Source organism: Mercenaria mercenaria, chromosome 5 (assembly GCF_021730395.1).
Source record: "Mercenaria mercenaria strain notata chromosome 5, MADL_Memer_1, whole genome shotgun sequence".
Classification (NCBI taxonomy): Eukaryota; Metazoa; Mollusca; class Bivalvia; order Venerida; family Veneridae; genus Mercenaria; species Mercenaria mercenaria.
In genome coordinates, this window is record NC_069365.1 from 53,596,438 (window position 1) to 53,619,973 (window position 23,536).

The window sequence follows — 23,536 nt, forward strand, 5'->3', positions numbered from 1 at the left end:
AGGCTAAGGGTTAAGTAACAAAATGTTTTGAAAAAAATTTAAAAAATCAGATTTCTGAAATAACACAACAGGTATCAAAAGATTCCCTGAAATTGGAACTTTTGTTAAATAGCATACTATTTTTATTCAAATATACTGTCTCCTTAAAGGGAGGTAATTACACAAAATATTTAAAAGCAGGAATCTAAGTGAAAAGCAATTGTGTGTAGTTAGAAAGTTTTTACAATCCAGTAGAAACAAGAGGGTCATGATGACCCTGGATTGCTCACCTGAGTAATATGAGCTACATGTTTTAAATGTCAAACTGATGCTAAAATATTAAGAAAGCAGGTCACATTCATGGTCACTGAAAGTCAGTGTTAAGATCGGTGTGCAAAACTGTATATGTCATCCAAATTTCAAGGCTGTGTATCTTAAAACAAGAGTGCCAGACTGTCACAAAATATGCTCGTCATCGAACTTGGCCTAATTCAAGGGGCATAATCCAAGAGTGCCTGAGGCGATTTGGGTGGTTATTGTACTTGGCCGAGATATTATACCCCCAAACATTGTCAGCAAGTTTGATGAAGATCGGATGAAAACTCTTCGACTTAGAGTGCGGACAAGGCTAAATTCGCAGTTTTTCAAGTAATTCAAGGGCCACAATCCAAGAGTGTCTGGGGCCATTTCGCTGGTTATCGAACTTGGCCGACATATTATGCCCACAAACATTGTCAGCAAGTTTGGTGAAGATTGGATGAAAACTCTTCAACTTCTGAGTGCAGACAAGGCTAAATTCGCAGTTTTTCAAGTAATTCAAGGGCCATAATCCAAGAGTGCCTGGGGCGATTTGGCTGGTTATCGAACTTGCCCGAGATATTATGCCCACAAACATTGTCAGCAAGTTTGGTGAAGATCTGATGAAAACTGTTCGACTTAGAGAGAGGACATGCTTTGGATGCCGACCGCCTGCCCACCACTGCGGGTGTTCACATAATACGCCCCGCTCTTTCAAAGACGGGCATATAAAAAGGTCAGTAGGTCAAGGTCACAGTCAAGTGACCCCTAATTACTTGTGTGAATGGAATCATTAGGTAATTATAATTAAGCAGTCTAGGAAATAGGATCAGATAATTTTTTAAGTATTTTTTCCTATATAACTCATATAAAAATGTCCCCCGGGGCTTGGCCTCTTTTCACCCCAGGGGCATAATTTGAACAATCTTGTTAGAGAACAACAAGGTACATCAAGGCCAAGTTTCAGCGACTTCCATCAAATGGTTTAAGAGGAGATGTTGTTTAGAGGAAAGTGTCGATGGACGCCGGACGGACAGATGCTGGACAGTGAGCGATCACAAAAGCTCATCCCAAGCACTTTGTGCTCAGGTGAGCTAAAATTGGCCAATCAGTTACTTGAATGCCACAGAGCCCTTTCAGAAAATTTATTATTACTTACGTTAAAAACTTTTATAATATGTTTTATTACTTTTGTAAGACCAAACTTGACCAAAAATGTTTCACACTTGTATTGGCAATAAACTTCAATAACTGTTTCAGCACTGATCATTTAAATTTACAGAAATATGTTATACTCAAAATTCTGAACTGCAAACCTTTTAAAAATTAATGCACAAATATCATTCAGAAATAAAGTTTAACATAATGGGAACGAAGAATAGATAGAAACAGAGAGAAGGATTTTTCCCATCTAGGCAAACAAAAACAAACTATTTACAGCTGTAAAGTTCAAATATAGCGATAGAATGACATATAATCAAACAATAAAATTCGCAAGGAAAAAGCATACCCAGATTGTTTTTCCCCTATATCGTTTTTCCTTATCTATCCCTTTCCTATGTGTATCAATATAATGCCATAACATTTTTGTTACTGGCAGCAAATCAATATTGGCTAAAAAGAGATCGCTAAAAAAACTTCCTAACAGTTAGTTCTCTATATCATGTGACATGATGCCAATTTGACTGTGAAAGATTTATATAATCTATTGGTTCAATAAATGGGTTTTAATCATACTTCATCTGTTTTTGTTCCTCATCTAAAACACTTTTATTTCTGCACATTTTCTTCAAGAGAGAAGAATTGTTTTCTTTTTTTGCTGACATTATTAAGTACAATTACCTCATTATCACAACCGGAGACAAAAGAAGTAATTGACAAAAAGTAAACATTGGCAAAACAGTCTCTAAAAATAATGTGCCCATTTCTATTGTCACGCAATATATTTTATTGCAATCTTTTATCCAAATCACACTTGCTGTTTTTATTATCTATATTAAAGAGAAATTGAAAAAAAAAATTTTTTTCTCCTATCTAAACACCAGAACAGGAGTTTAGGATTTTCTAGAACACAACATGATAGGTCTTGCTTACTGATGTTATTATTCATACAAAAGAGAACTTGAAAAAGAAAATAAAATCATGTTTTTTCCTATCTCAACACAAAAACTTTATTATCTTGTTTCATATAACACAACATGATAGGGTTAATGAAGCAGGAAAGACTGGGTAAAAGAAATAATGATACCAAACAGCTTACCAAGGAGAGAAATTAAGAACAAACCAGACAAAACTGAGATTGCTCATCTGCTATAAACCAGCCAGGGAGCTTAATGTAAGAACCAGCCAGAACAAGAGCACCGCAATGTGTGGAGCAACATACGCCCGAAGGTATGACCTTTGACCCCTAAGTGTGACCTTGAAGCAAGCCAGAACATGCACTCTGCACATTGTCTCGATGTGGTAAACATTTGTGTCAAGTTCCTTTGAAATCCTTCAAGGGGGTAAAGAGTTACAGAGTGGACACGAAACACACTCATGTGACCTTTGACCCCCAAGTGTGACCTTGACCTTAAAGCGAGCCAACCAGAACATGCGCTCTGCATGTCGTCCCGATGTGGTGAACATTTCTATCAAGTTTCTTTGAAATCCTTCTAGAAGTTCATGATTTACAGAGTGGACACGAAATTGCTTACGGACAGACTGACATCAGGGGTATAACATAATACATCCCTTCGGGCGTAAAAAAATTCAGTTTGCTCATCGCTATAAAACAGCCAGAGAGCTTCTCCCATTCTCTCATACCAGAGAAGTATCTGAACCTCTGGCATATTTCACTGAAATTTTACAGTTTGGTCACATTACAGGTAAAAAGTTTCAGTCAATCAGTGACATTTCACGACAAATCTTGACAAACCAATCAAAATTGGCTGTGAGAAGTGTGAACGCATCCTTTTCAATATAACACCGAATTATGAGGAAAATCCTTATTTCTTGCGGTAAATTTCTAAACATGGGATTACAGGAACTAATCTCTTTAAACTGCAGTCATGCAATATCGTCTAAATTCATTGTGACAGAGTATTTTGCTAAGATACTGTTTACATTTTCAATTTGGTGTGCCCAATAATGGCGAAAAGTGATTGACTGAGTTCATTTCAAGTAGTAATCAAGAGTGCCCATGCTCACCAGATAAACGAAAGAAATATATCAGAGGTTCATCTCGGAATTTTGACAAACTTCTAATGGATGAGAATGAGATTCTGCATGAGATAGCTTAATGAAAGAACCAACCTGGTAAAATTATGATTTCTCAAAAACAGAAGGCAAGATTTGTAATTTCAAGACTAAAAGCCATTCTTTCAGGTACTAACTATATTTAGTCAAAATCTGAAAATATCACAAAAAAAAGGACAATACTGATACCCTTAAGATGAAAGTAACTCAAAGGATGTTGTTGACCAGTTGATGAAAAACTTGCCAAAAATTTCATTGTTTATTTACACTCAGATGATCAGTGAAACTTTTAAAACAAAGCACGTGCGGGTGCTGACCTCATCTGATTTTTGAAATAAATATTGTCTACCTGTTTTCTAAGTCTAAAGGGCAATTCTTGTAAAAGCGAAGAGTTATGTTCTTGATAAAGCGTCCATATGATGGTGAAACAACTGTTGGCAAATTTTAAACAAAGCTTTATAGTTTTTAGAAAGCGATTAAACACAATTATAACTAAAAGAAATCTGATTTTCTAAGTCCAAAAAGGGGCAATAATTATTGCAAAAAGCAGGATGGAGTAATGTTCTTGTACAGGGATCAGTTATGATGTGAACTAGTGTTGCAAGTTTCAAAGCAAGCTTTCGATAGTTTAGAAAAAGCTGACTTTAACATAAAACTTACAGAAACGAATTTCTAAGTACAAAAGGGCCATCAATCTTGTCAAAAAGAATTGGAGGTTTGTATTCTTGCTTACAGGGTCAGCTTATGATGGATGAACAAGTGTTCAAAGTTTAAAAGCATAGTTTGACAGTTTAGGAAAAAGATGACCTAAACATAAAACTTAACCAGAAATCTGATATTTTCTAAGTACAAAAGGGCCATAATCTAGCAAAAAACGATGGAGTTATGTTTCTTGCTGTACAGGTCAGCTTATAATGGTGAACAAGTCTTGCAAGTTTCAAAGCAATAGCTTGACAGTTACGAAAAGCTGACCTAACAAAAACTTAACCACATGCGACGACGATCAAGTTACAATACCATCATTTTTTCCAAAAAAAGATGAGCTAAAAATGCTAAATGTAGTATCCGCAACAAAAGTTTGATTGTGATATAAGTAAATGTTCTTTCAGCTGAAATGCTGGTATCAATTGCAAATCAAAGCAGTTGAGGCAGCTAAGCTGATATCAAGCTATATACTTAAGATCTTTAACCTTTAGATCTAGATAAATTGTCGTCTGCTAGGAAAATGTCGTTCTAAAATGATTTTAATCGGGGTCTGATGGTTCCAAGCTGTTTGCAAAGCTGTTACTCTGCCTGCAGCAGGCTAAGGTTAATGGTATTACAACATACCTCTTCAATGGCATATTTAAAATGCTTGTCATCAAAACTACCTATTTTCAACAATTTATGTCTATTCTTACAAATTTCAACTCAAACAGTCTTACCTAAATGCAGAATTAATTTTGTCCTTCTTTGGAGCTCTAAAAGACAAAAGTGTTTCAAGGACATGGTTCTATTAGACTGGTTTAATCCATCTTCGAGACTATAAAGGTGGATTTAAAAAACAGTATCGAAATTTCAAGAGTTTAAAAATATTCGATCAGAATGTGCACAGTTTTTATAAATAAATGAAGTTACTTGAGACCAGCTAGACCTGTTACATATTATAACAACCACTTTAAAATATCTCAGACTAGAAAAACAGTCTCAAAGTCTGTCATGGCAGTGAAAAAAAGAACGCCAAAAGTTATGCAAACTTAGAAGACCAGTCTCAGATCTGTTTACAGTATTAAAAGCAACCAGCCTAAAAATATTTCTCACTAGAAAACCAGTCCCAAAATCTGTCATGATATTGATACCAATCAAACTAACTTATGAATCTAGCCTCTAAAATGGTAAAATATTATATAATTAATAGCACTAGTCTCATGTCTCAAATCTGATATTGTATGATAACCACCAGAAAGATTAGCAGGTTGACCGTCAGATGATATGTTATTTATAGTAAACCAGTCATAATTCTAAAAACCAGAAAAACAGTTCAAAATCTGTCATTGGGATCAACAACAAGTAACAAGCAACTTCCAAATTTCTAAATGAACTTGTCCATCTTCAATCTGGACAGTACCATTCGGTGTTAAAAGGGGTGCTTACCAAAAAGATACTGACTGAATGGCGAACAATGCAGATCTTGATCAGACTGCATGGATGTGCAGGCTGATCATGATCTACATTGGTCACAATGGCAGAATCAATCCTTTCCAGCATGATAAGGTTTAAACATAAGACACAATACATAATATCACAAATTATTACTGCTAAAGTGGTGTGAATGTAAATTTTCATAAATCTGGACTACACTTAAAGTAACAACTCACCATATATCAGTTTAGCCAGTGTAACAAGATCATCCAATAGATACTGCTTTCCTCGATTGTCTCGTTTGTTTGTTTCCGGGAACATTGACTTCAGCTTTTGCTTTCTTCTTTGAGTGCTCTCTGTAAGTGAAATCAAATAAATCTCCATTAACAAGGGAATATAATTTTATAACCTAACAATATTAAAACCTTCCTACAAAAAGTGTTTGATAAATGATTTTTTTTAAAACCATGAAATTCTGAAAATACTTGTAGAATTGTCAATGGTTAAATGTAGGCGAGAACAAATGAACTTTAACAATGTAACATATTGGAATAAACAACTGTACAATTAAATAGAAAACTCTCCTGAGAATGTCATGGTGCCAGCTAACAAAAACTATCATATTTCGCTTTTAAAAACACAGTTTAGTAGCTGTTATATTAATGATTATATTCTAGTTTATATTAAAACCTGCAAAGGTCAGAAATATAACTTAAGTGCCATTAATATTAAACTAGAACTGTCACAGGAGTGACGAATAATTCCCCCACAATACGGCCTTGTCACAGAAGTATGGAAACCATAGGAAAGAAATGGCCACAAGAAGGTGAAATTTAAGTTGTTTAACTTGACCTGTGTATCAAAAATTATTTAAATCTGTCAACCCTTTCATGAGTTTGGAAAATTTTAAGTTAGAAAGGGGCCACAACTACGTCAAACAAGAGCACTGCCTTGCGGGTGCAGATGCTCATCTGATTTTTTTGTCTTTATATAATAAAAATATTGTCCTACCCATGATTTCTAAGTCCAAAAGAGGCCATAATTGTTGCAAAAAGCAATGTAGAGTTATGGTACTAGCTTGCAGAGTCAGCTTTTAATGGCAAATAACTGCTCCAAGCTTTAAAGCAATAGCTTTGACAGTTAAAAAGAAAAGTTGACCTAAACATAAAACTTAACCAAGAAATCTAATATTTTTTAAATGGTGGACAAGGTTGCAAGTTTTAAAGCAATAGCTTAGATCGTTAAGAGAAAAGCTGACCTAAACACAAAATTTAACCAAGAAATTTGATTTTCTAAGTCCAAAAGGGGCAATAATTATTGCAAAAAGCAGGATAGAGTTATGTTTCTTGCTGTACAGAGTCAGCTTATGATGGTGAACAAGTGTTGCAAGTTTTAAAGCAATAGCTTTGATAGTTTAGGAGAAAAGTTGACCTAAACATAAAACTTAACCAAGAAATCTAATATTTTCTAAGTCTAAAAGGGGCCATAATTCTTGCAAAAAGCAGGGTGGAGTTATGTTTCTTGCTGTACAGAGTCAGCTATTGATGCTGAACAAGTGTTGCAAGTTTTAAAAGCAATAGCTTTGACAGTTTAGGAGAAAAGCTGACCTAAACATAAAACTTAACCAGGCAATGCCAACGCCGATCAAGTGATGACAATAACACATCATTTTTTCCCCAAAAAATCAGATGAGCTAAAAATGGTGGTTTATAGGCAAAGTCGAACTTGACCTGTATTTTATAATGTTACACTTGTGTACCAAAACTTAACTAGAGCTATCACTAAAGGTGATGAATGTACCCCCCACATGCACTGACACAGTACATTGCAATTTGACGCACACAAGATTGCATAATTATGTGGACTGTATGTATATAGACTGTATGTATACAGTATAGTAACAAAAAACAAAGTCCCATAACTATGCAGAATATTTATCTAAAAGAATGTTACATGCACCATGCACAACTAGGGTTGGTACTGATCACTTGTGTGAAGTTTCATTAAATTGTGTGTAAGGGTTTGGTAGATTAGGCACGCACAAGATTGCATATGCAGACTGTATGTACATAGTATGTTAACAAGAAACAAAGTCCCAGAACTCTGCAAATTTTGTCGATGAAAGAATCTAACATGCCCCATGCACAACTACTGTTGTTACTGATCACTTGTGTGAAGTTTCATTAAATTGTGTCAAGGGGATGAGGAGAGATGGTGCGCACAAGATTGTGTCTATGTATATAGTATAGTAACAAAAAAACAAAGTCCCATAACTCTGCAAATTTTTTTTCTGAAAGAACCTAACATGCCCCATGCACAACTACTGTTGTTACTGATCATTTGTGTGAAGTTTCATTAAATTGTGTCAAGGGGATGAGGAGAGATGGTGCACACAAGATTGTGTCTATGTATATAGTATAGTAACAAAAAAACAAAGTCCCATAACTCCACAAATTTTTTTTCTAAAAGAACCTAACATGCCCCATGCACAACTACTGTTGGTACTGATCACTTGTGTGGAGTTTCATTAAATTGTGTCAAGGGGATGAGGAGAGATGGTGCGCACAAGACTGTGTCTATGTTTATAGTATAGTAACAAAAAAACAAAGTCCCATAACTCTGCAAATTTTTTTTCTAAAAGAACCTAACATGCCCCATGCACAACTACTGTTGGTACTGATCACTTGTGTGAAATTTCACTAAAGTGTGTCAAGGGGATGAGGAGAGATGGTGCGCACAAGATTGTGTCTATGTATATAGTATAGTAACAAAAAAACAAAGTCCCATAACTCTGCAATTTTTTTTTCTAAAAGAACCTAACATGCCCCATGCACAACTACTGTTGGTACTAATCACTTGTGTGAAGTTTCATTAAATTCTGTCAAGGGGATAAGGAGAGATGGTGCGCACAAGATTGCGTCTACAGACAGACGGCCAGACGGACAGACAGACAGACAACCTGAAACCAGTATACCCCCCCTTACAACTTTGTTGTCGGGGGGTACAATTAAATCTGTCAAGCCTTTAATGAGTTATTGTCCGGAAAAAATGAGTTTGGCAAATTTTAAGTTGAAAGGGGGCCATAACTACGTAAAACAAGAGGGTCATGATGACCCTGGATCGCCCATCTGAGTAATATGAGCTACATGTTTCAAATGTCAAACTGATGATAAAATATTAGGAAAGTCAGTAGGTCATATTCATGGTCAATGAAATTCAGTTTTACGATTTGTGTGCAAAACTGTGTATGTCATCAAAATTTCAAGGCTGTATCTTAAAAAACAAGAAAGTAGGTCAGTAGGTCAAGGGCAGGGCCTCTTTTCACCCAAGGGGTACAATTTGAACAATTTTGGTTGAGGACCGTAAGACAATGCTACAAACCAAATATCAATGGTCTAAGTGTTGTGCTTTCAGACAAGAAGATTTTTAAACTTTTTTTCCTATATAAGTCTATGTAAAACTTGGGACCCCCGGGGCGGGGCCATATTTGACCCTAGGGGGATAATTTGAACAATCTTGGTAGAGGACAACTAGATGATGCTACATACCAAATATCTAAGCCCTAGGCCATGTGCTTTTGTACAAGAAGATTTTCAAAGTTTTCCCTATATAAGTCTATATAAACCATTTGACCGCCGGGGCGGGGCCATATTTGAGCCTAGGGGGATAATTTGAAAAATTTTGGTAGAGGACCACTAGATGATGCTACATACCAGATATCAAAGCCTTAGGCCCTGTGGTTTTGGACAAAAAGATTTTTAAAGTTTTTCCTTTCGGTTGCCATGGCAACCAGAGTTCTGCATGGAATTCAATTCTTTGAATAATTTTGAAAGGGGGCCACCCAAGGATCTTTCCTGTGAAGTTTGGTGTAATTCGGCCGAGTGGTTTTCAAGAAGAAGATATTTTTTAGAAATTGTTGACGGACGACGGACGAGGCACTACGCACGACCGACATCAAGCAGTCACAATAGCTCACCTCAAGCTAAAAATTGGTGGGTTGTAGCCAAAGCTGAACTTGACCTTGACCTATATTTAATGATGTTACACCTGTGCACCAAAAATTATTTAAATCTGTCAAGCTTTTCATGATTTACTGTCCGGAAACCATGAAAACCAACAGACCGACAGACTGACAAGCTCACTCCTATATACCTCCCCTATACCCCCATACCAATCCTATAATGTTTAATGACACTAAGTCAAACACTTTTTTTGAGATACATTTTTACACAAAGTTTTATGCCCTTAATGCATATTTTGACTAAGTCAAGTGCCATAACTCTGGTCTTGCAGAGTGAAATCCAAAACAAAACTCATATGCACAAGTTCACATGCTGAATAATATTCCTACATGGTATCATGACAGAGCTATTATGAGACCTGTCACATGAGATCATCATATGATGATAAGTTGTGTAAAACATTTGGCAGAGTTTATATGAACATGGTCACTTTCAAAACTTCTTTAATGTCGACACTGACTTGAATGCTGAAAAAAAAGAAGGTTTTTTAAGACCAAATGAAAAAAAGAAAACACTTGCCAGACTTGTCTGTTTTCTGTCTAGAAACTTTAACCTCCCTTTTCTGTACCACCGATACATCTTGAACTGTTGTAGAAGCATCGCCCCCTTCACTGCAAATGTCCTTTGTATCCACCTTTATATCTGTAAATGATCAGTTATAACAGATAATATATTGTTATATATTTTAGCTCTCTTACTTTTAAATGCATTTAGTCACAGTAAGTTGAACTGATAGATTTGGTCATTATTTTTTCTTACAAAAAACAGAAACCTTGGTTCTTTCACTGGAAAAGATCCAGTCTATTTAAAAGCTGTGAGGATTGCAAAAATGAAAACACCCAATTAAAAGCCTGTATACCGTAACACACAGACATTTCAGGAAATAAGAGGTCGCAGAACAGGAAATGCCCCCCTTAATGCATTCAGTAACTGTACAAGGAATGGAAATTATTTGGTCACTGCACTGGACGTTTGATGAACTGACCTCAAATCAATAATTATGGGTCATTTACCAGTCATAAGTGACCTCCGTATCAAATGTGATCTTAGACCAAAGCATTCTCTAGTTATCTGGCAAAACAAGTTCTGGGTCAAGTGACCTTGACCTTGACATTTGACCTAAGCTGACCTCCAAATCAATAGGTGTCATCTGCAGGTCATGATTATTTTCTCAGCTATTTTACTTAATTCAAGAAATCTGTATAATTACTTAAAAGCAAAACAAATCACTAAAATTTCCATTCTAAAATTCAGACGCAATGGCTGAAATGAACTCCATCAATACGTGAAACATATGGCTAATTTCTGATGTCTTAGATATAACTATCACTTGCTACATGGCATCAAACAAATATTTGCAGACATTTTTAAGGCAAAAAAATCTGTTAACGAAGCTTACACCTTCCTTACTATTAAGATATATGGGGGGTGCATTTTACATTTTAGCATATTGTTTAAACAGAAAGAAAGACAAACAAGAGGGCCATGATTGCCCTATACATCGCTCACCAGAGTTGATCTAGCCTACTGACCTAGTTTTTGACCCCGCATGACCAAGAGTTGAACTTGACCTAAAGATCATCAAGACAAACACTCTGACTAAAGATTTGGTTACAACTGTGGCCTCTAGAGTGTTCACAAGCTTTTCCTTTGATTTGACCGGTGACCTAGTTTTGACCCCATATGACCCAGATTCGAACTTGACCTATAGATTATCAAAACAAACATTCTGACTAATTCCCATGAGTTTCAAACTTAAATTGTGGTCTCTAGAGTGTTGAAAAGAATTTTCCTTTGATCTGGCCTAGTGACCTAGTTTTTGACCCCACATGACCCAGATTCATAACTGACCTAGAAATGATGAAGACAACTATTCTGACCCAGTTTCATAAAGACTGAGTCACAAATGTGGCCTCCAAAGTGTTCACAAGCTTTTCCTTTGATTTGACCAGGTGACCTAGTTTTTGACCCCACATGACCCAGTTTCGAACTTGACCTTGAGATCATCAAGACTAACATTCTGACCAAGTTTCATAAAGATTGGGTCAAAAATGTGGTCTCTAGTGTGTTCACAAGCTTTTCCATTGATCTGACCTACTGACCTAGTTTTTGATCCTATATGACCCAGTTTCAAATCTGACCTAGAGATCATCAAGACAAACATTCTAACCAATTTTCATAAAGATTGGATCAAAAATGTGGTCTCTAGAGTGTTCACAAGCTTTTCCTTTGATCTGACCTATTGACCTAGTTTTTTACCCCACATGACCCAGCTTCAAACTTGACCTAGAGATCATCAAGACAAACATTCTGACCAAGTTTCATAAAGATTGGGATATGCTTACTGTGATAAGCTTAGCTTTTAAAATGAAATGCAGTTAACTGAAATGTGAGTTTAACTGGAAAGAAATATTGTCTTTGAGTGGTTTGGCACCAGGTGTTGCTGTTTAACATGTACTTAAAAGGACATGTCCTTAAGAGAACACAGGTAAGATATCTTGAACATGTCTGAGGGCAAGGTTTGTGCAGTCACAACTTAACATGCTCAAGGTTTGAACATTAAAAAAAAAAAAAAAAAAAAAGGAATGGAAATAATATATATATACATATGTCATAATTTATTTTTTAGGGTGGTGGTGCAGGGAACGGAAGAAACAAATTCACATGTCGATTAAAATTGATTGAAAATAAAATGAAAAAAAAAAAAAAAAGTAAAGGGTGAAGTTGGGGTGGGGGCAGAGGATGCATGATCATGGTGGCATGACTGGTGAAGTGAGGTGGGAATGTACAACTGGAGTTTGAAAAAAATCTAAAATAAAATGAAGGCAAGTGGGTGACAGTGTGGTGCGCAACTTCACATTTTAATAAATGTTCACAGAAAAGAATGAAAGAAATTAATGAAATCTGCCAAATGTAATTTGTTATTACAAATATGTGGATTTTAGACATTAAAGGGGCAATTAACTCTGAAGTTAAAAAAGAAATCCATACAAAATTGTCTGTGCCAACACATTATAGTACTCTAAATTCTGTTAAGTTTCATAGTTCAAGGCCAAATGAATAAAAGTTTATGCAGAAAATGCCATCTATAGATCTATAGTAACCTTATATAGTTAACACTAGAAACTTCTAAGGCCATAACTCTGGTGTTCTGGCAATCTGACTGAAACTTACGGCCGCAAGAACTCATAGTGTGAACTTGTATATGAAGTTTTAAATAACTATTCCCAACCACTACCTAATAAGCTCCGATGGACGACGAAAGACGAAGGAAGGACGGAATGATGGATGGAAGGACGGACGGACGGACAACGCCAAAACTATATCCCTCCGACTTTCGTCGGGGGATAACAAGTGACCAAGTATTGCAGTGGCAATATGGATATACAGTAAACCTTTCTTATAAGGAACAGCTAGACCCTTAAAAATGTTCCTTATGAACCGAGTTCTAATCGAAGCCACTAGTTCCTTGTAAACAGGTTTGTACTAACGAAAATCGTAAGGATACACATTTGACTGACGTTTCATAACGGCAATGCTGTTCACACTCTGGCGACTTGAAGCTTTATGTAGAAGTTGCTTTTCTAGTAACTGTCATCCTGTGAAAATGGCAATTAAACTGCCTGCATGTATATGACTGAAAAAGTGTGAAACATGCTTAAACCTAAACCAAGCCAAAATTTCGCGTAACATGACCGTAATTATGTTATAAATGTTGCATTTTAACTTCTTTTTAGATGGGCTACAGATACATAAATATGCTGCAGTTACTCTCATACCTTGCTTGAACTGCATGTCGTGTCAATAGCATCAATACTAATATATAAGTAAATGTTCATTTTCATTACAAAATTTATAAATTCAGACTACCCATTAAAATTGAAAAGTAGTGTTTAGGACATACTGAACGTATTACGACTAACAATGCGCCATACATACGGATAAGGCTAAATAACCATACTTTTGCAATTGTCCATTTACACCTGCTATATTTCATTGACAAATTGGTAAAGTGGCTGTTTGCCATTGTTAATACGCAAATAGCACATTATTAGTTTCGTTCACTATGTTAACATGAAACACCAATACTGATCGACAAATCTTAGTAAAATAGTGCATCTACGTTTAGTAATGGTAATATGATATTATATATTCTTTACATATCCTGAATTACAAACTAAAGATCATAGAATGAAATAATTGTGTTTATTCATGTGCATGAAAGCGATTTTATTGCTAAAAGCCGGGTATGCACGTTACTCGACGCATCACATCCAGTTTATTCTGCTTTCAATAATTTATCTTTTGTCTGTTCGCAACCGAGGGTTCTCCATTGCATTTCGTACATTTGGGACTGGAAAAAGTTCATGTATAACCGAGTTCCCTATAACCGAGTTTTACATTAATAAGAAGGAATAGATCGGAATTGAAATGTTCCTTATAACTGAGTGTCTAATCGGTCCGTATAAGTGAGGTACTGTACCTACGGAAAAAATGATTTACTTGACCTTCATAATATGACCTTGACTTGACGAAAACATAGGTGCGTGACACATAAAACAGGAACATCGTGATAATAAAATAATCCTTCAATGCAATCAAAAGTTATGGAGCAGAAACAAATCTTTACTTGACCTTAAACAGTGACCTTGACCTTTAACCGACAAGCATAGATAATACATTGACACATTCTCTCATCATGGGGAACATTTGTATGTTGCATTAAGATAATACATCGATGCATATAAAAGTTATGGAGCAGAAACAATTTTTACTTGACCTTCAATAGATGACCTTTGACCTACAAGCATAGATCATACATTGACACATTCTCTCATCATGGGGAACGTTTGTGTGTTGCATTAAGATAATACATCGATGCATATAAAAGTTATGGAGCAGAAACAATTTTTACTTGACCTTCAATAGATGACCTTTGACCTACAAGCATAGATCATACACTGACACATTCTCTCATCATGGGGAACGTTTGTGTGTAGCATTAAGATAATACATCGATGCATATAAAAGTTATGGAGCAGAAACAATTTTTACTTGACCTTCAATAGATGACCTTTGACCTACAAGCATAAGCCATGTACATGCATAAACTACATACTGCCCTCTATTCACATTCCAAGTCTGATGAACACAGCTTGAATACTTTTTGAGTAACTGCAGGATCCAGATTTGCAGACAGACAGACAGTGGGATGGACAGATGGATGTAGTGTATTTCTATAGTCCCCTCTGGTGTCTCACCGGTAGGGGCTTTAAAACATAAAGCCTTCATGATGCAATACCTGAAACCAAACTTTCAATTTCTTTTGCCTAATTGGCAGGACCGATGTTTAAGTATGCACAATCTGCAACATGCATCTTATCACTATCAATTACATTTTGCACCTGAACTTAATTTTTCACTTTCGTTAATAAGCTTCCTGCTGCGTCTAGATACCTTGTTTTGTTGTGTAAATTTCATGATTCCAGACACTATCAGACTTCTTACAAAAACCTTAAACATTTATGAGCCTTCTATTCTAGTATATATAACCACAAAATTTCCCTACAATTGTACTTTACGAAGCTAATTAACAAAATCTAAGAATCTGAGATATCCATCAAAGAAAAAAAAAATTCTGGAATATCAAATATTTTTTCACATAATCTTTATTTCAGTATTCTCATTATTTCAATCCCATATAAAGAGATACACTTGTTTTTTTTAAATAGTGTGAAATATTTTTTTTTTTTTTTGGCCAAAACAGCCGTTTCTTTGGAATATGAATTTATGGATTTATATTTCTAAAGAAACAAGGAGCTGCATTTTAAAAAAGCAAAATTATGTCCCCTGGGTGTATGACCATAAGAAAATTATTTTTGAGGTTTTAAGTTTGAAGGTGAAGTTCATATGAAGGTCAAAGTTATCTATTTGTAAGTCAGTTTGGAAGTACTGCTACAAGGTCTGTTGAGTGTATGAACTAACTTGGGTCATTTTAAGTTTGAAGATGAAGGTCATTATGAAGTATCAAGGTCATATGTAGTATCAAGGTCATATGTAGTCAAGGTCATTTATATATTTTCAGTTTGCAGATCTTGCCACAAGGATTGTTGAGTGTGAGTATGAACTCAATCAGGCCATTACCGTAGACACCCATGTATAATGCGCACCCGTGTATAATGCGCACCCCCGATTCAGGCCATTAATGTGGGCTGTAGGTGAAACAGTAAAATCTGGTTCAGACAGATGGACAATTCAAACGCCATATGCCCGAGGGCATAAAAAATGAATCGGAATTTTACATGTTTGTCGGAATTCGATTTTGTTGATGAATTAATCAACAAAATTCCTGAAAATTAGTCCCTCACAAAGATCAATGAATTCACAGTACATCAGATTTGTCCCGAGTTGTTAAGTATTTGTCTTTATGAAATGGCCTTGTATAAATATTCCCTGAAATTCTGTTGCATTAATATTGCAGAAATTGATCTGCATACGGAATATTGCAAAATTTTCAAAGAAAACTTAATCTGTCATCTTCATTCTTCCTCATCATTTTCATTTTTCTCATGATTACCTTTAGCCATCAATTCCTTCCTCTTTTCTTCAAGCAGTTTTTCTATGTCGTCTTGATCTTCTACTGTGATGCTGACATTGTCATTTGTTTCCATGGTAACACTGTCAATACTTGCTGGTGACTCAGATTTAAACTTGTCAATTTTTTTTTTCTTCTTTTTCTTTGTGTCTGTCAAAATAAAAGAATTCTTTAAATAATTGTATAAATCAAAATTTCATCTAAAATAAAGTTTGTTTGTTTTGGGTTTATAATAAAATATAACGCCGTTTTTCAACAGTATTTCAGTTATATAACGGCAGACAGTTAACCTAACCAGTGTTCCTGGATTCTGTACCAGTACAAACCTGTTCTCCGCAAGTAACTGCCAACTTCCCCACATGAATCAGAGGTGGAGGACGAATGATTTCAGACACAATGTCTTTCATAAAATTGCCCGGAGATCGAACTCACAACCCCGAGATCCGTAGATCTGCACTCTCCCTATTGAGCTAAGCGGGCAGGCTCTAAAATAGGGAGATGACAAATTAACTGTTTCAGTCAAAGCTACTTTGACAGTCGTATCTCTGACAAGTTAATATATTAAGAGATAAAATCCTTTTTTTTATTTTTTTTCAAACAATCATGCCGGAAGCATCACAAAGTATTTCAATTTTGCTCAGTCATAAAGAAATCAAGATTATTTCAATCTCTCTAGATTTTGCTTCCAGGAAAAGCACTTTATTTTATGTCAACATCCTAAATATATCAATGCAATGTCACTTGGATAAATTGAGCCAAAGAGAAAATTTGTACCGCAAGCAATCAGACTGATTTATTTCGGTAAAGATAGGAGACTCTTCTAAATTGAGACCATTTTCTGATGTCAGGCAGACAACTTATGCTGAAAGAGGAGAAAAATCTGTTTGATGTAAAATCACATTAATCAACCATATTCCAGGAAAACAAGGAATTGTTTTAACAGATCTATTGACGTCCCCCACAAAACGACATTCTGAAAGCAACATATGATCTGACTATCTGAGAACTTGGGGAGTTTAGGTCTCAATCTCCACCTCCACATTCTGATTTTGGGAAGACATGAAAGAGACCATGCCAACATATGACCTCCGAGTGTGATCCTGATTTTGATAGCACATCACCATGTTATTGGGAAAGTATTGGCAGAGTATTGACCAAACATGACAGACACATGGCACCAGAAAAAAACATATTACATACAAGTGGGACACTGACTTTAAACACGTCACTTCATTAAATCTTGAAATACTACAAAATATATGGGAGGATTTTGTCAAAACACAGGAAATTATAATGCAGAAAACTGTCCAGTTATATTACAAATATATATAAGCAACATTTTATTGATAGCAATTAAAATATAATCAAATCTTTAAGATGATTTGGAATCTGAAAAACGCAACTAAGTAAAATAACAGAAGATATGATTTTACTGACTGCACTTTATTCTGTGACCAATTCTTACCGAGCTGTCCTGGTCTCACTGGATGATCTTTGATCTGCCAAATATGGGCACTGAAATCATCTCCCCCAGTGATGACCTCTCCAGGGTCAAGGCCACTCCACTGGCAACACAACAATTTGCCTAGATGTCCGTTGTAACAAGCAAGTATGACATTATCTGTCACATTCCACACCTGTAAAAATATATAAAAGGACAGTGATGCAAAGATGATCTATCTAATTATGTTTACAGCGAAAAGTCCTTTACCCTTACCCTGCTAAATTTATATAATGAACTTTTCCATTTTTTCCATTCGGACAGTATTATTAACTGTTAATAGGGGTGATTACCAAAAAGGTACTGACTGAATGGCGAACAGTGCAGATCTTGATCAGACTGCATGGATGTGCAGGCTGATCATAATCTACACTTGTCGCAAAGGCAGAATCGATCGTGTCCAACATGATAAGTGTTAAATGCATACACTTGTTTGACGTTTCAAACTTAATTCTCTTTCAATAACTGTAGAAGATTTTGATTGTTTTGGGTTTAACACCATTTTTTCAACAGTATTTCAGTTAATTTCAGTTATGTAATGGCGGACAGTTAACCTAACAAGTGTTCCTGGATTCTGTTCACATAACAATTACAGTGAAAATATCTAACTAGAAACTTTGCTTCATTTGATTTTTTCTTTCTTCAGCTTTTTGCCTTTCTTTATTGAACTAGTTATTGATTTTTTTGTATTTTTTTTGGTATTATCATTCTCTGTATAACAGTATATGTTTATACTAAATTCTAGATCCATTTGTTACCTTAACCTACTCTTGGGGAAGGGCCGTCGCTAATGTTAGAAAAACTTGTAGCCCAACCCTTTTGCTTCTGATTTCAATGTATACATTACTAACATCCTTTTCAAACTTTCAGTAATCTATCTTAAAATAATGCATGCGTTTATTAGTAATATAAATATAAATGACACCTTTTCTTTCTCTAACCATGTATGCTTTGGACATTTAGTAGGGTCGTTTAGTTCCCTATTTAAAATAACAAGTACGCCTGACATTTTTGGATTACGCAGTCAATGTAAACAACATAAAATTAGTGTGTTCAGGAAGCAATTCTACGACAGTAATGTAAACATAAGACATCGAAATCATAAAAATGGCATCACTTTCCCGTTCAAACGTTACTGAACAGGAAATTATTGTCTGAATCTCTCCAAATGGGATATAAACTCCTAGACAACAATTAGTCGTCAAACGTTAGCTAAAATTGTCTGCTTATGTTGTACTTCACAAGGATAAATACTAGTGGGAATAAATTGGCTTCCTACAATCGGAACATTACAGAGAAATCACTGAGTTAACTGTCACTAACAAGTTCTCCTGGGTCAATGTTGAATACAAGGGTCACTCAAAAAACAGCTGAGTCAGAAGATCATGCAACTATTTTCAAAATCTTCTGGGCTTTAAATAAATATAAGACTTCAGTTGTATTTTTCGTAAACATGATTCCCAGGCAGATTTACAACAGTTTGGCAACAGATAATATATGCACAGCACTGAAACAGCAAGCACCATTTCAATTATGTCAAACCTGTGCTTATAAACACCTCTGAACAGAGACCACCTGCCAATAACGAAAAAAATGCTGTTTGGTTATTCTAATTTTCCAGAGAAAGCCCAATGGGTTACTTTAAAATTTGACCAGTAGATCTAATAAAATGATTGTCATTTTCATGCCTCCAGTCCAAGTATATTTTCATTTTTCACTCAGAGTCAGTTTTTGCAAATTACCCTATCAGATCACACACACTTGATTACGAGGCAGTTTAGTGCTCATACCAAGTTTAAATATTTGCAAAACATGCAAAAATCAGCAAATCCATATCAGAAACTAGAAAATGCTTTTGTAGTAAAGCCCCCAGAGCATTGTAGTAATAGACAGAAGTCAAGACAAGAAGTCAATTAGGGACAGGAGCAAAAGTCAAAGAGACACTTATGGTTGGCTTAGTGACTGAAATGTAAAAAGGATCATCTACTCAGCATGTCCTATCACCCCATAAAGTTTCAACGTTCTGGGTCAAATGGTTCTCAAGTTATTTATCGGAAACTGTTTTCCATGTTCTGGCCCCTGTGACATTGACCTTTGATCAAGTGACCCCAAAATCAACTAGAAAATGCTTTTGTAAAAAAGCGCATGTCTCCCCCAATGCAAAGTCCTATAGGCAAGAAGTCAATAGGGGTTAGGAGCAAAAGTCAAAGAGACAATGATGGTTGGCTGCAATAGGGATCATCTACTTGGCATGTCCAATCATCCCGCTAAATTTCAACACTCCTGGCCTAGTGGTTCTCAAGTCACTGTTCAGGCTTCTGTGACCTTGACCTTTGATCAAGTGACCTCAAAATAAATAGGGGTCATCTACTCTGCAAGTCCAATCATCCTATTAAGTTTCAACATTGTAGGTCAAGTGGTTCTCAAGTTATTTCCAAAAAATGATTTTACATGAACAGGCCACTGTGGCCTTGACATTTAATAGACTGACCCTAAAATCAATAGGGGTCATCTACTCTGCATGTTCAATCATCCTATGAAGTTTCAACATTCTGGGTCAAGCGGTTCTCAAGTTATTGATCGGAACTGGTTATCAATGTTCAGGCCCCTGTGACCTTGACCTTTAACGGAGTGACCCGAAAAACAATAGGGGTCATCTACTCTGCATGTTCAATCATCCTATGAAGTTTCAACATTCTGGGTCGAGAGGTTCTCAAGCTATTGATCGGAACTGGTTGTCAATGTTCAGGCCCCTGTGACCTTGACCTTTAACAGAGTGACCCCAAAATCATTAGGGGTCATTTACTCTGCATGAACAATCATCATATGAAGTTTCAACATTCTGGGTCAAGAGGTTCTCAAGTTATTGATCGGAAATGGTTTTCCATGTTCAGGCCCCTGTGGCCTTGACCTTTAATAGAGTGACCCTAAAATCATTAGGGGTCATCTACTCTGTATGACCAATCATCCTATGAAATTTCATCATTCTGGGTCAAGTGGTTCTCAAGTTACTGACCGGAAATGGTTTTCAATGTTCAGGCCCCTGTGACCTTGACCTTTCACAGAGTGACCCCAAAATCGTTAGGAGTCATCTACTCTGCATGACCAATCATCCTATTAAGTTTCAACATTCTGGGTCAAGTGGTTCTCAAGTTACTGACCGGAAATGGTTTACAATGTTCAGGCCCCTGTGACCTTGACCTTCAATGGAGTGACCCCAAAATCGATAGGGGTCATCTACTCTGCATGATCAATCATCCTATTAAGTTTCAACATTCTCGGTCAAGTGGTTCTCAAGTTACTGACCGGAAATGGTTTTCCATGTTCAGGCCCCTGTGACCTTGACCTTTGACAGAGTGACCCCAAAATCAATAGGGGTCATCTACTCTTCATGACCAATCATCCTATGAAATTTCAACATTCTGGGTCAAGTGGTTCTCTAGTTATTGATCGGAAATGGTTTTCCATGTTCAGGCCCCTGTGACCTTGACCTTTGACAGAGTGACCCCAAAATCAATAGGGGTCATCTACTCTTCATGATCAATCATCCTATGAAGTTTCAACATTCTGGGTCAAGTGGTTCTCAAGTTACTGACCGGAAATGGTTTTCCATGTTCAGGCCCCTGTGACCTTGACCTTTGAGGGAGTGACCCCAAAAACAATAGGGGTAGTCTACTCCAGCAGCCCTACAACCCTATGAAGTTTGAAGGTTCTAGGTCAAACGGTTCTCCAGTTATTGCTCGGAAATGAAGTGTGACGTACAGACGGACGGACGGACGGACGGACGGACAGGGCAAAAACAATATGTCTCCTGGGGGAGACATAATAAGGGTCATCTTCTATGCATGTCCAATAATCCTATGAAGATTCAACATTCTTGGTCAAGTGGTTCTCAAGTTAGTGATCGTAAACGGTTTTCCAGGTTAAGGCCCCTCTGATCCTGACCTTTCATCCAGTGATCCCAAAAACAAACGTAAGCCCTATCACCCCATGAAGTTAGAAAGTTCTAGGTCAAATGGTTCTCCAGCTATTGATCGGAAATGAAGTGTGATGGGCGGACAGACGGTTGGACAGGGAAAAAACAACATGTCTGATAACTAGTATTTAGAAATTTTAACATATAGTGTGAAACTTCCTTTCCTCTATTTCATTTCTAAGTCTGAAACTACTCATTGTAGTATGTTTGGAATTGGACATAATTATCTATTAATATAAGGCAAAATCAAGAAAGTGTAAATACAGTCAAACTTCGTTTTCTCGAACTCCTATAGTTCGAGCACAGTCCTTTGCTCGAACTTTACGTCAGGACCCGGTAAAATCCCTTTATAATGTATATTGTTTGAAGGCACAAAGCTACCAATAACTCGAACTAATTATGCCAGTCCTGTGGAGTTTGAGTGAATGATATTTGACTGTAAATACTGACCAATATATTTTTGAAATGATGTTGTCATTTTTCATAAACTTAAGGGAAAAGAAATCCCAATTGAACTAAAGTCTTCTTCTAAACTCCAATGAAAAAATTAGTGATGATTACTGCTAAACAAGAGGGTCATTGACCCTATAGCGCTCACCTATGTACAAGGCTTCAAGTGTGTTTGTATAAGTATAGAGTTAGGTTTCTTCTATGTTAGCCTATATTATACACATGTCACACACACTTTTGAACCTAGTGCAATAATTTGAACAATTATGGTATACATTACAAATCTGATAATACATGCCAAATATCAAGGCTCTAGCTATTATTGATTCAGAGATGAAAAGTGACCACGCCCCTCTGGCAGCCATGTTTTTTGACGAATCAAAATAATTTGAACAATCTTGGTAGAAGGTCACACAAGAACCATTTGTGTAAAATTATTTTAAAATCAGGCTTGCAGTTTCAAACAAGAAGATTTTTAAAATTTCCAATATACATGTAGGGAAAAGTGACCACGCCCTCTGGTGGCCATGTTTTTTGATGAATCAAAATAATATTAACAATCTTGGTAGAAGGTCACACAAGGACCATTTGTGTAAAATTATTCTTAAATCGGGCTAGCAGCTTCACACAAGAAGTTTTTTAAAGTTTCCACTATATGCATAAAGGTAAAAGTGACCACGCCCTCTGGCGGCCATGTTTTTTGACAAATCAAAATAATTTGAACAATCTTGGTAGAGGGTCACACAAGGACCTTTTGTGTAAAATTATTTTAAAATCGGGCTAGCAGCTTCATACAAGAAGATTTTTAAAGTTTCCGCTATATGCATAAAGGGAAAAGTGACCACGCCCTCTGGCGGCCATGTTTTTTGACAAATCAAAATAATTTGAACAATATTGGTAGAGGGTCACACAAGGACCACTTGCGTAAAATTATTCTAAAGTCGGGCAAGCAGTTTCATACAAGAAGATTTTTAAAGTTTCCACTATATACATATAGGGAAAAGTGACCACGCCCTCCAGCTGCCAGGTTTTTTGTCTTATCAGTATAATTTGAGCAATCTTGGTAGAGGGTGACATAAGGACTATTTGTGAAATTATTTCAAGATGTCGTTTGAAGTTTTTTCTATTTCTAGCTCTGGCAGTCGCAGTCCCTAAATGCAACCAAGCAGAACCGTTTGAACAACTTTGGTAGAGGACCACCAAAGGAACATCATGGCCAAGTTTCATCAAAATCCATTCATTGGTTTTGGAGGAGATTCGTTTAAACACAAATGTTGACGATGCATGCACGACAGACGACGGATACAGCTTGGTCACAATAGCTCACCGTGAGCACTTTGTGCTCAGGTGAGCTAAAA

The 23,536-nt window shown here is 36.3% G+C and overlaps 1 protein-coding gene across 1 annotated transcript in view; it reads right to left on the reverse strand.

Moving 5' to 3' along the window:
• The window catches only part of LOC123558413 (gem-associated protein 5-like), a 262,358-nt gene that overhangs the window by 210,026 nt on the left and 28,796 nt on the right, over positions 1 to 23,536 (reverse strand). Inside the window, exons 14-17 of the mRNA XM_053543581.1 lie at positions 17,717 to 17,888; positions 16,234 to 16,401; positions 10,176 to 10,298; positions 5,871 to 5,990 (exon numbers count right to left, since the gene is read on the reverse strand). Of these exons, the coding sequence (XP_053399556.1) occupies positions 5,871 to 5,990; positions 10,176 to 10,298; positions 16,234 to 16,401; positions 17,717 to 17,888 (583 nt within the window). The remainder of the gene's footprint in view (positions 1 to 5,870; positions 5,991 to 10,175; positions 10,299 to 16,233; positions 16,402 to 17,716; positions 17,889 to 23,536) is intronic.